This window comes from Cherax quadricarinatus, chromosome 63 (assembly GCF_038502225.1).
Source record: "Cherax quadricarinatus isolate ZL_2023a chromosome 63, ASM3850222v1, whole genome shotgun sequence".
Lineage (NCBI taxonomy): Eukaryota > Metazoa > Arthropoda > Malacostraca > Decapoda > Parastacidae > Cherax > Cherax quadricarinatus.
The window spans coordinates 3,660,680-3,673,964 of record NC_091354.1 but is presented as its reverse complement, the minus strand read 5'-3'; the positions used below and the strand labels follow the sequence as shown (position 1 = coordinate 3,673,964).

Below are 13,285 nucleotides of genomic sequence, written 5' to 3'. Positions count from 1 at the left end.
TCTCGCTACCTTGCGCGAAAGCCCAACTGCCTACAGTAGCTTCCTGCTCTCTTTTTCTTGATCACTTCCGTTTTCATTCTCATGCCTTCGCTGTATATACAGATGGCTCTAAGTCTTCTGACGGCGTCTGATTCGCAGCAGTGTTTCCGGACAGTATCGTATGCATTTACTATCCTTGGCTAGCATTTTTACTGCTGAATTGTATGCCATTCTTGTAGCACTTATCCATATTGCATCTATGCCTGTGTCACCTCTTGTGGTTGTTTCAGACTCCCTTAGTGCTTCACAGGCTATATGAAAATTTGATACGCCTCATCCCCTAGTTCTCCGTATCCAACTTTGGTTACACCGTATCTCTACCAGGCATATTGTTTTTTGTTGGGTCCCTTGTCATGTTGACGTTCAGGGCAATGAACAGGCAGACACTGCTGCACGGTCAGCAGTACACGACCTTCCAGTTTCACATAGAGGTGTTCCATTCACGGACTATTTTTGCTGTAATTGCTACCCATCTTCACACCCGTTGGCAACAACGTTGGTCTGATCTGCTCGATAACAAACTTCATTCTATTAAACCAAGCCTGGGTTACTGGCCATCTTCTTGTCATCAATGTTGAGGTAGGGAGACTACTCTCTCCCATCTTTGCACTGGCCACACTCTTCTTACTCACAGGTATCTCATGGAGAGGCGCCCTGTTCCTCTCTGTGAGAATTGTCAGGTTCCAGTATCTGTTAGCCACATTCTGTTAGACTGCTCACTATCAACGAGCACGCAGAATTTACCTCCGTCGTCTCCGCTCTGCTGCTCTCTCTTTACCTTCCCTTCTTGCTGACAGACCCTCCTTTAATCCGGATTCTCTCATTGACTTTGACAACTGATTTACTCCACAAACTCGGATGATGATGATGCCTTTTGCACTCCCCACAGCCCTTTCTACCTCAATCTCTTGCTACCCTCTACCCCTGCACTTTGTATAGCCCTTGTGGCTTAGCGCTTCTTTTTTATTATAATAATAATCTACCCCTGCACTATCCACTGCCCCGCTGTCCTCCATAACCTACTAATCATCCCTCTCCCTTTTGCCACCCAACACTCTCGCTTTCTTCCCTGCCCTGCAGTGCTGTATGGCCCTTGTGGTTTAGCGCTTCTTTTTTTTATTATTATAATAAGGTAAATTAAAATACAAACAATTTTGTCCATTTTATTCTCAAATGGCACTTGTATATCACAAAGGGAGTACAATAAAAATACTTGAGCTATGCAACCTCCTTCTGCATTTAGTAAATTTTTGTTTAGAAACGATAAAAATATGACCCTATTAAAAAAATTTCTGGATAAGTCACACAACGAAGGTATCCAACTCATGAAATCTTCATGATAAACTTATTTGGCATAACTACTCTTCTACCTGAAACATTAAACAGGCTGCAATACCATCACTATTGGGCTTAACCTAACATGTCTTAACAGTATTTGGCACTTCAATTTGTAATTTTGAGTAACAAGTAGATTTACTGTAAATTCATTGCTCAGGTAAGTACCCATTGGAGTTGTGAAGAGAAACACCACAAAGACAAGCTGCCTTGTTAGCAGTCCTTGCAATACATCTATTTTGACTTAGGTTATTTCAGTAATTACCTAATTTATAAAAATGTTTAAAAAGTTTCAATATGTGGTTTGTTAGCCACAATAATAAGTGAATAACAGCCTGAATTGTACATCTCCTGAGGTGTTTGGTGCATTTATGGCACGGGGTACATTATGCAGTTGGCTTAAAAAGTTGCCTCTTGCAACAGAAAGTACATCATTTCCGGATATAAGTTATACAGTAATGCTAGATCCAGGGCCCAACTTGCTTATCACATTTCTGTACAATAAACAAATGGTGAATACAGCACAAAATCTTTTCAACATTCTTTTAGAGGAACTCTATTAATAACTATACAGAAGACCACTGGATCAGTCCCGAGGTAATCTTGTGGAATATTTGTTGAGGGCCCACAGTTTCAAGGCCTGCCCCCTTTAACATTTACAAATGGAAATATTGGGGTGAGTAAATGCTGACCTGTAAATTAACATGAGTTTATATATATTGGAAAATGCCTTACTGGATCCCATAAACTCATAAGAACTCACCCCAAGGAGGTTCTGTCAGGACAACACAATACAGGCACTAACTTAACAGCTCTAAGTCATGTACAACTATTTACATAAGGCATTCGTATCCTTCAACGACTTGCAGTGGTTTTCTTTAAGCATACAAAATTGAACACAACATTCTCATTCCATACAACAAGACAATAAAAACACACCAATGGACAAAACCTATTGGTCAATGGAATGGCCGCGTCATTAACACGTAACAACATACTTGGCATCTTCACGTCACTCCAACACTGGCCAACAGTTAACTGGTCTCACTTTAGGAATGTTGATTGAATGACGTCATTATTCTGCATATCACAGTTCAATATCCAACAAATAATTGCAAAATAACACTGTACTATCACTAATTGCTATTTTATTTTTTAGTGTTAATTTGATGAGAGTATAAAGGATTTTACCAAAATCAACAAAAAATGAAGTTGACTTCTTGTAACAACTTGGTTTGGACTCGAGGCATCATGGCAGTATGACAAATGGGGGTGCATATGATGAATAGCTAAACTAATGATTATTACACCAGATGACAATGAAAGAATGAGTATGATGTTGCCAGTTAAAGTTGATTGTCATGTTATGCAAGAGGCATCTGCTGAAAAGTTGTTACATATAAAAGTCACTAATATTTTTTGCAATTTCAAGTTATGTTGATATAACAACGATGTTGAAAATATGTTGGGAGAGAAAACTGGCTAAAATGATGAGCAAGAGGGAAACTTGATGCACCTTAACAAAACTTAATTTTCTTGTTCTGAACATGTTACCATAACTTGATTTTTCATACATAAATTCTGTATGCAAAGTAAGTTTTAACAAGCGGAATCATTAATTAGAAAAAGAGAAAAATACATAAGCATAGCATTATGACAAGGGAAAGTATTTGTCACTTAACCAACGATAAAGATGTGGCATTTAAGAGAGAATTTTTAATTGAACTGACTAAAATTTTTTTCAACCATTAATTTGCATGAATAAACTAAGAAAATTAATAATATAGCTTAAAATGACCAAAAATGACACATGGACGAATCAAGATGAAATATAAAAATAAATATGAATTGTAATGAATAGTTATAAGTAGGGCTGAATGACCCTTGTGGGTTTAGCACTTAGTTTTGATTGTATTAATAAATTATAAGTAGGATGATGGAAAAATTAATAACTGGATTTAGAGAATAATGCCCTGGTACCAGTTATTGAATGCATATACAGTGTTTGCTATTAAAAAATATATATGTGATGTGCAATGTCAAAATTTTGTAACTGACAAAATTGACAACTTGTAATAACAGTCGCTGTCACTACAATGAAAGTAGTTAAATGACTCTAAAATTAAAGCCATCCCTGATCAGGGCCCAGTTGTAGGAGTACAACCAATATTAAGTGTAAGTTTTTGTTTCACATTCACTTTTTATTAAATTTGTCCCCCTATGATGATATTGTTTTATGGGGTAGACACAAGTCAGCAGGCCTGTTAAATGACCAGAAGCTCAACTAAGTGGGCAACTGTGTGATTAAAACCCACATTGGGAGATTTTTACCTAACAAAATAACCCCATCCTCTCTTCCAACAAATATATATACTGTACCACAAAAGGCAGATCAAAGGAAAATTAATGGTGAGAATTATAATGCCTCTGAATTAACAATGGGTAAAAGTGAGAGCACTGGTCATCTCAAGCCTATGAAGATAAACCTACAATGAAAGCACCATAGGACATAAAAACCAATAATAAAAACTGTACAATATCCACCAGACTCCAAGTAGAGAATATGGTCTTGTATGAGTTAACATTATTCAGAAACAGGATGAATAATTATGCCCTAATTAGGGGCCATTTGTCTTCATCCAAAACTATTTGTTGTCCAAACCACAATTAGTTACAGTACTTAAGCCCAATAAATTTTCAAATTATGGGCAACTAATGTTTTTGGCACAAGAAAAATGCCCTCAGTCAATTTTTTTTTGTGACCTTGTCAACTGTTCTAATAGAAATGCCCATTATCATGGACTTAACTAAATTCATTAGACATTTAGATTTAATTACAGTATTTTAAACTTAACTATAGTTACAATAAAGTTTGTCAGATAACACTGATTAAAAGCCAAACAAACCTGCCCATTATGGGCAAAAGGAACAGAGAAGTTGATGGGCAGAATTAAGACTAACAAGAGCTTTCCCAGCACCATTTGTCCATGCCACCGCCCTGTTTATAACCTGACAATAGAAAAAAATTACACTCCATACTCGTGTCTTATTTTGTACTGAGTCCACAGGATCCACATCCTGAAGGCACAAAAGCAACTCATCCACAATAACCTACAGTATCCCTAAATTCCAGCTGCGCTACCTAGGTGGTAGACTGCTGGCACTGGATGTGGTTGTGGGGGGTGTAGAGCATGGGGAGTGGGTGGGGCGAGCAGCACGAACAGCCTCAGGTCATTGGAGAACTGGAACGGTGGCTGTCTTCTCTGTAGGTGAAGTGAGTGCAGAGAAATCAAAAGTTGTGGTAGGAATGAGAGGGGAAACAACTGGTGGAGGTAAGTGAGAGTACTGTGGCAGTGCAGGGAAGGTGAAATGATGGTGATTTCTTGGTGACCCATAATGTGGACTCAAGCTTGCTAATGGGCTCAAACTAGACCACAAATGAAATGGTAGGTATGGAGATTTTGTGCCTACACCACTATAAGGTGGTGATGGTAGATTTACTAATGGAGTATTTAAGCTAGATGCAGAAAACTGGCGCGGTGATAAGACAGGTGGAGATCCAGTAATAGCTTCAATAGAGAGGGGAGATGGCTTAGGTTTTGGTCCTGAGCGTCCCTTGCCTGGCCCGGCATTGGTCCCAGTGACAGAAGTGGTGGCTGAAGAAGATGCAGGATTACAAGGGACTAGTTTATGTTCCCGAACTGGAGGTGGTGTAAGAGGTGACAAGGGAGGTGGAGAGGGCAATGGTGACCTTTGACGAAGGGGCGAGCGCACACGTGGCACAGGTGATTGTTGATATGATGGAATAGGTGAATGCTGGTATGGAGATTGCGAGCGTGGAGAACGTGAGCGTGGGCGGCGTTGTTCCTCTTCTCTTCTGCGTTCCTCAGCTTCCTCTTCTCTACGACGGCGACTGGCTTCTTCTGTTACAAGATGTAATGGTGCTGAGGGTAAACCATCTGTTGAGTCTTCTGAGGGTGGAGACGGTGAACGCTGGCCAAGATCTGGTGGCCATAATGTAGGTGGTGGCTGTGATGGTGCAGGGGATTCAGGCTCTGGCCTCCGTGCTAATGCAGATAGATACCCTCCTATACTTGCTGCAGCCATGTGGGAAAAGGCTGCAGAATACATATGTGCCAAAGGACCTGTGGAAGGCCAAGTAATACATATAAGATATGCAGGATTTTGCTACACCAGTTAATGAATTTAACTGAATTATGAGATTTCAGAGAAGTAATTTTTATCTCAGAAATATGTCCAAGGGTAGCTTTGTACAATTTAATAATTTTATCACAAGGTTACCATACATGCTGCATGACTAATGGTTTTATACTTCCCAATAATGATTACTATAATAATTATAATTATAATAATTTACACAGCTGACAAATTTTCCTTAAAACATTATTAGCAGTGAATTTTTAAGTGAAAAAATTAATATTTTATAACTGTGTCAAGATGAAAATACTGTATATTGTTATTAACCTGAGTAATTCAAATGGCAGAAGTATAGTATAGAATCAGTATATAGTACTGTAATTCATAAGTAAAATGCAAATCATAAGTTAATTAAAAATTTCTTGAAAATTTCTTGTTGAATATATTCCACTTGGGGTTAACAACAAAAAGAAAAGTAGTACAAGTATACTCAAGCAATAAGCATACTACACTTACAGTGTTTGTAAGAATTAACTACTGTAAATGTTTTCTTGTATTCCATAGTAATGTACATCTCAAAACATAATATAAAGCAGAGGACAGTTCTATTTTGGCAATTCTGCAATAAAATTACACCCACTTCCTCTTGCTATTGTTTTTCCTTAAAATATTGCATAAGTGTTACGGTATGAAGTATACAATTCAATTAAATCTAAATTTGTTATTCTCAAACTGCACCACAGTCATGCTTGTATCCACTGCTTGCTTCTCTGTTGTTAATGTAGAAATATTGTACATAAAGAGGCCTTACTTTACATAATCTATCATATTCATCCCTGTCTACATTATTATTTACAAACTGCAACCATAAGAATAAAGATGTTTATATAGAGAGCAGTGCTATAATTAATATCTAAACATCATAGATTAGCAGTATACTACTGTATTTCCATTCTGTATATATTTTTTATGCAACATCTTTCAAGGAAAGTTCCTTGGTGCAAGTGAGGGGAGCTACCAGACGAGCCTGGAGTAGAAAAGCTCTCATAACTCATCAGAGATAAAGGTCCCTTTCCCTTGAATCAAACCTGATGGCCTCCCATTCTGTGAGCACTGTATAACACCGAGTTTAGTGCTTCCCCATAAATATAATTTATAAACAGTACAACACACACAGCAATTGGATGGATGTTATAATAATGATATCTTACATTATTTATGCCAAGGCTGGGTGTTATCAAATGGGTGAAAAGTAATGAAAAATTCCCTGCTACCAGTGTGTATTTCCACTTGTCAGCTTATGCTATTTTCTATCAATATTTATACCATATTGGAATATGGAGCATTTAATGTCTATATGAGTGCTTCCAGATGATGCTAGATAACATTATTCATGATGGGAATTTAGCTCTAATTGAAAGATGGTTTGCTGCTGGTCTCTTTCAACATAGTGAATGTCTAAATACATTGCAGGCTGTTTAAAATATTTTTTGGTAGTTAGTGTAACTAAGTGCCCAAGTGAAAAATTTTTGTTGCTACACATACTGTACATATACGTACAGCCTCCCCTCAATTAGTGACGTACTCGTACACCGACAACTTGGACTTACGACGGGCTCTCTGACCAGTATGCATACCTAAATAATGTACAGTAGACCGTCGTTTAGCACGAGTTTATTTGGCACGATTTGAGTATAGCACAACTGAAGAATTGCGACACATTTTTATGTAACACATCGTATGATCAATTTAACACAATTCGCTGGAGGGGAAAAAATTTTAAGAGTGCAGTCGCCTGCGGTGGGTTATACCATTGAGTCAATGGGGGAGGCCTACTGCAATCCCCCCGCCACTCACACCCACCCCTACCACGCTCCCAGCCTCCAGTTCGGTTCATACTCGTGCAGGACGAAGATACTCAGGAACCTAGCTGTGTTTATTTACATACATATTTTCTTATTTTCATTGCCATTTGTTAAATCTGCCAAGCAATCAAGGCACCCAGTAAGCATACAAGAGTTGCTGGAAGTGACAAGAAAAGGTTTAAGCATTCAAGTCTAGGAATTGCAAAGAAAACTTGAGATATTAGACAAGCACCACTTAATTTCCTCTTAATTAGGGAAAAGGCCTTACAGTTGTTTAAAGCAGTGTGTGATAAGGAAGGAAGGCCTGAAAAAAGAGTGTGTGTTTAGCACAGGCTGGTTCCACACCTTTAAGTTGCATAATAAGTTACATAATATTAAGTTTTCTGGTGAAAGTGCTTCAGCTGATCATACAGCAGCAAGTAATTTTCCTGCTGAATTGCAGGAAATTATTTCTGAGGATGGCTATGAGTCACATCAAATGTTTAATGCCGACGAGACAAGTGTTTTTTGGAAAAAAAATGCCACCATGAACTTATATCAGTCAGCAAGAGAAAAGTGCACCAGGCTTCAAGACAGCAAAGAACCACTTCACCTTGCTCCTTTGCGGTAATGCATCAGGTGATTTCAAGTGTAAGCCCATGGTTATTTACCGCTCTAAGAATCCTTGTGCTTTGAAAGGTGTAGATAAAAACACCTTACCAGTAATTTGGAGGTCAAACCAGTCAGCATGGATGACAGAGGAAATATTTATTGACTGGTTTAAGCATCACTTTATTCCTCAAGTCAAGTTTTACCTGCACAGCAAGAACCTTGCATTTAAGGCTCTCTTCATTCTTGATAATTCCCGTACTCATCCACAAGCTTTGCTGGATGTGACCCCAAATGTAAAAGTTGTATTTTTACCTCCAAATACATCTTTAATACAACACAAAAAGAGTTATGAAAAAACTAGTTGCATCAATGGACTCTGATTCCAACTTGGCAGTACCAAGCTTCTGGAATAAATTTAACATTGCAGATGCTATCAGCTATGCTAGAAGTGCATGGAATAAAGTGCCCCAATCAGCATTAAATGCAGGCTGGGGAAAGTTATGGCCTTTGTGGTTAATTCTTTCACTGGTTTTCCCTTGCTTTAGAGTCAGGTTCAGGAAATTTTTCAGCTGGCAAGGAGATTACCAGGTGATGGTTTTGAAGATATGAATGAGCTCACAAGATGATGATGATGAAGAGAGGAGTCCAGAGGAAATGTTAGCAGAGCGCGCTGTATAGCCCTTGTGGCTTAGCGCTTCTTTTTTATTATAATAATAATAATAATCAATGCACAGATACAAGGGAGGGACATAACAGATGAAGAAGAACCAGAAGAAAAACAGTTAACATTGCAGCAGTTATGTGAGCAGTTTCGTGCTGCTGCTAAACTAGCAGACTTTTTCACTGAAGAGGACCCTGACAAATCTAGAAGCATTGCTTTGAAACAGGATCTAGATGAGCTGATGATGCCTTACCGTCAGCTGTATAATGTATTGCAGGGTAAAACAGCCCAGAGAACCATTACAGAATTTATGCACACTCCAATACAACCATCGACTTCAGTACCAGAACGTCTACCATCCACTTCTGTCGACAACCAACAACAATCCACCTCAGCCCAGTAGGGCCACACCATCCATATCCACTCTCTCCACAATCATCCACACATACCATAACCCACAATTTAAGGCAAGAAATAATATTTCTATTGCATTTTTAGTCTTAAGCAGTAATATATCACGACAATGAAGTACAATTACATGTTCACTTTTATTTTTGTAAGATATGTTGGTCTAAAAAAAAGGTGTTTGGCTTTTTGGGGCCTCCCAGAAACGTAATCCTATTTTTCCCATAAGTTCTTCAGTTTATTTAGCACGATTTTACCTAACACTGAAATTTCAGGAACGTAACTACTGTGCTAAATAACGGTCTACTGTATGTTAGAACTTCTATTCTGTTTATTACAATATGCAGTACACTACTGTATAAACATTTAAAAATATACTACAAATGTTATAAATGGTGCAAAGGTGACATTAAAACAACATCAAAGATGGTTGACACAAACCCACTGCGTACCATCATAGTATGCTCCGTCGTTAAGTGAGGAGAGGTTGTATATATATACTGTACATGCTTCACATAGTGGAAGAATTCATTAAAGTAACAGATCTGATGTATTTCAATGCTAAATCCAAAAATAATGCAAATATCATTCACTTTTAGGAGGAACGCCCCTTTACTTTTGATGAATTTTGAGAGTTTTCATATTCCTGCAGCCTCTACCTGCCCTTTGTTATTGTACCTACTGAGAAGCCAATAATGAATATTACTTCAGATGTTTTGCAGCTTCCATATGAAATTACCTTGCCCTTAATTTCTAAGAGCAATCACTGATTTTGTCTATTTTTTATCTAAATAATGTTTTTATTTATATTAATGATAAAAATGACCACATAGTACATGAACCCAGTGATGCCAAGTATTTTATCACCAATATTTCCTAAGAATCCAATACTGTACAGAAATACCTAGCATTTTTTTTTTTATCAACCCATTCATGCAGAATTAAACCTAAGATTTATCATTGATAATTTATTCAAATAAAAGTTTAATATTCATATGCAAGATGTTCAGATTATTTGTGATAGTTATAATATAATTAAACTAAACACTAAACCTGAAAGGGTCTTTGTGAAAAGAAATTTATTTCTCTATATATACTATTACAGTAATACCCCGGTTTTCGTCCTTAATCTGTTCCAGAAGGTCATCCGAAATGGACAAACACCGAAGTAATATTTCCCATAAGAAATAATGTAAATCCAATTAATCTGTTCCAGACACCCAAAAAATATTAACAAAAAATACATTTTATAGAGAATCACTATATTTTACACACAGAAAGCAATGAGATATAAATATACAGTGTTAATTTTATTGGATAAATGAACATTTAAATCAGTTTTACCTTTATTGAAGACTTGTTGGCATATTCTTTACGAGATCTGCAAATTATTGCCTCCACAACTATCTCCCACTAACTGTTTTTCATTGATCCACACTAACAACAACTTCTCAACATCTTCGCTTGTTTGCCATCACTACCACCATCACAACCACTACCACCCACTACCACCCTCTACCACCATCACAACCACTACCACCCTCTACCACCATCACACCACTACCACCATCACTACCATCCTCTACCACAATCACTACCACCCTCTACCTTTGTAGAGGGTGGTAGTGATATTTCTCCACAAAACTTTGCAACTCATTCTACAAGTTCTTTCTTGAATTCTATCGTGTTTCTCACCTTCTTTACCAAAGGGCTGGCACTCTGAACTTTCTTTGACCCCATGGTGGTTTATTTCACAGTCGCAATCAATAAACAAGCACAAAAAACAATCGATGAACACGCGGAATATTGCTAACTCAATGAGAGACAGAGGCAAACTAAGACAGTGGTATACAGAGTCTGGTACGCGTGAGAAGCAGTGTGATTAGTGGCATTAAAAGAAGAAGGGAAGTAACCCCGGAAAAGGACTTGCTACCTCAAGTCCTAATGGAGGGGGATTCCCCTTCTAAACATTAAAAACTTCGACACTCTCCCCTCCTCCCATCCCATCAATCATCACCAGATCTTCATTAAAGATAAGTGTCAATTATTCTATTGTGTTTATTCTATTGTTATTATTGTTATTGTAATTATTCTATTGCATTAAACTTAATATTTCATGTGGTAAAAGTTTTTTTTTTCATACTTTTGGGTGTCTTGCATGGATTAATTTGATTTCCATTATTTCTTATGGGGAAAATTGATTCGCTTTCCGATAATTTTGCTTTGCGATGAGCTCTCAGGAACGGATTAATAACGTGAACCGGGAGTCCACTGTAGTTATAAAATTTGGTAAAATAATGTTAGGAAATCCTCAAAGAGCACTAATTAAATGGCAAAAATACAAAAAAACTGACAACTCATTATAAAGCACCTATGATAATTCACATAATTTAAAGTAAAGCAGACCCTCTCAGGTTTAGTGCTTAACCTAATTATAATAATTACAGTAAAGCAATTAAGATTATTAGGCACTTACTCAAGGAGGAGTAGGAGCCAATATGAGCTGGTGGCGGTGTAGTCAGATGGTGTGTTGAAGCATGTGCAGGTGAAGGTAGCCTAGAACCACCAGGATGACTACTAGATGGGGAGAGGGCACCGGGTTGTAGTCCTGAAGCACTTGGTGAGTAAGGCGACATCCCTCCACTGGCAACTTTAGTATTACTATTATTACCCAGACTCTCCATCTTTACATGGAAGGGAATTTTGTTCTCCATTTTAACAATCTCTGGAAAAGAAACAAATCTGAAAGGAGAAAAAAATTAGTGGAGTATGACAGTGAAGGACAGTTTAAAATTCTAGATGAGAATTATTGGGGTATATGAATAATTCTATATGTATCTCAATGTATACATTTCAGCATAAAGGATCATACTATATATATACAGGTGCTTCTACTGCAACAATACTTCTGTCACTTAGACAAAATAGTTTATTCATTTATTTTAATCAAGAGAAAGCACTAAATATGTAGGGGACATTTAGCCCCTGGGTAATGGCACACATTCAGGTTCAGTTAAATGAGGGGAACAAAAGCAAATAATTACTAATAAAGTTCTGTACACTATTATGTCATCACCTTAAAAACAAAATGGGAAGGATACATTTACAGTATTTATTAATATTACATGTACTTGTATAAAAATTACCTACTTACAGTTGAATATCCTTTAATACCTAAACTAGTGAGAGAATCAACCCAATCCAAACTGATATGAAATCCATAAATGCAATTATAAGTTAGATTTCAGATTCAAAAATTTTCTTAAAAATATATACTGTAGATAGTGTACATAACATTTAACTGAAAATTTTGACAACACATATAGTGCTGTACTTTGTTTCAATACAAAAATTCAATCCAACAGATATACATATCCACCACCTTTTGTAAATCCACTCTGTTGCTCTGCAATCACCCTCTGTTATTTCAACTAATCTATCATTTGTAATTCTGCCATATGCTTAAACTTGTATAAAACAGACATTCATTCTAATTCTTATATTATCCTTGCCCATTTTCTCTATATACCAAGGAACCATACATGCTCTCTTTTAATCTATAGTCAAATTCACTGCTTTCCTACACAGAACTAATGTACACTAATTATTCCAACACTATCTCCACCTGCTCTCAGCATTTCAGTCTTAATCTCATCCATTCCTGTTGATTTTCTCCACTTCCAACCTTTTTAATACTTCTTTCACACTTGCCTATGGCTCTTTTAATAGATCATGCATTTTTGTCTTGACCATGAAGTTTATCTCCATATTTATTCAATTTCCCCAAATATTCTCTCCATCTTTCTAGTGCAACACCAATGTTAGCAAAGGTTCTCTTCAAACAGTAGATCACTGGAACAGATTGCCCACTGAAGTTGCAAATGAAAAAGCACAAAGGTCATTTAATACCAGCTTGACAAGCACTTTAAGAACATAAGAAAGAAGGAACACTGCAACAGGCCTACTGGCACATGTGGGGCAGATCCATGTCAACCCCTGGCTTAGACCAATGGCCCACCCACTCAGGTCGCCTCCACTTAAGGAAGGAGCACGGTATCTGACCTAGTAGCACCAGCTAGTCAGGTCCAACTCACACCCACTCATGTATTTATCTAACTTATTTTTAAAACTACACAACATCTTAGCTTCTATACCGGTACTCGGGTGTTTGTTCCAATCATCCACAACTCTATTACCAAACCAGTGCTTTCCTATATCCTTCCTGAATCTG

At 37.3% G+C, this 13,285-nt stretch overlaps 1 protein-coding gene across 7 annotated transcripts in view; it reads right to left on the bottom strand.

Moving 5' to 3' along the window:
- Nucleotides 1-1,188: 1,188 nt before the first annotated feature.
- LOC128698251 (ETS domain-containing protein Elk-3) overlaps nucleotides 1,189-13,285 on the bottom strand; it is a 266,319-nt gene continuing 254,222 nt past the window's right edge. For all 7 annotated transcript variants that reach the window (XM_070098579.1, XM_070098581.1, XM_070098583.1 and 4 more), the window contains 2 exons: nucleotides 11,531-11,796; nucleotides 1,189-5,519 (listed from right to left, as the gene is read on the bottom strand). In XM_070098579.1, the coding sequence (XP_069954680.1) occupies nucleotides 4,606-5,519; nucleotides 11,531-11,796 (1,180 nt within the window). In that variant the 3' untranslated portion in view covers nucleotides 1,189-4,605. The remainder of the gene's footprint in view (nucleotides 5,520-11,530; nucleotides 11,797-13,285) is intronic.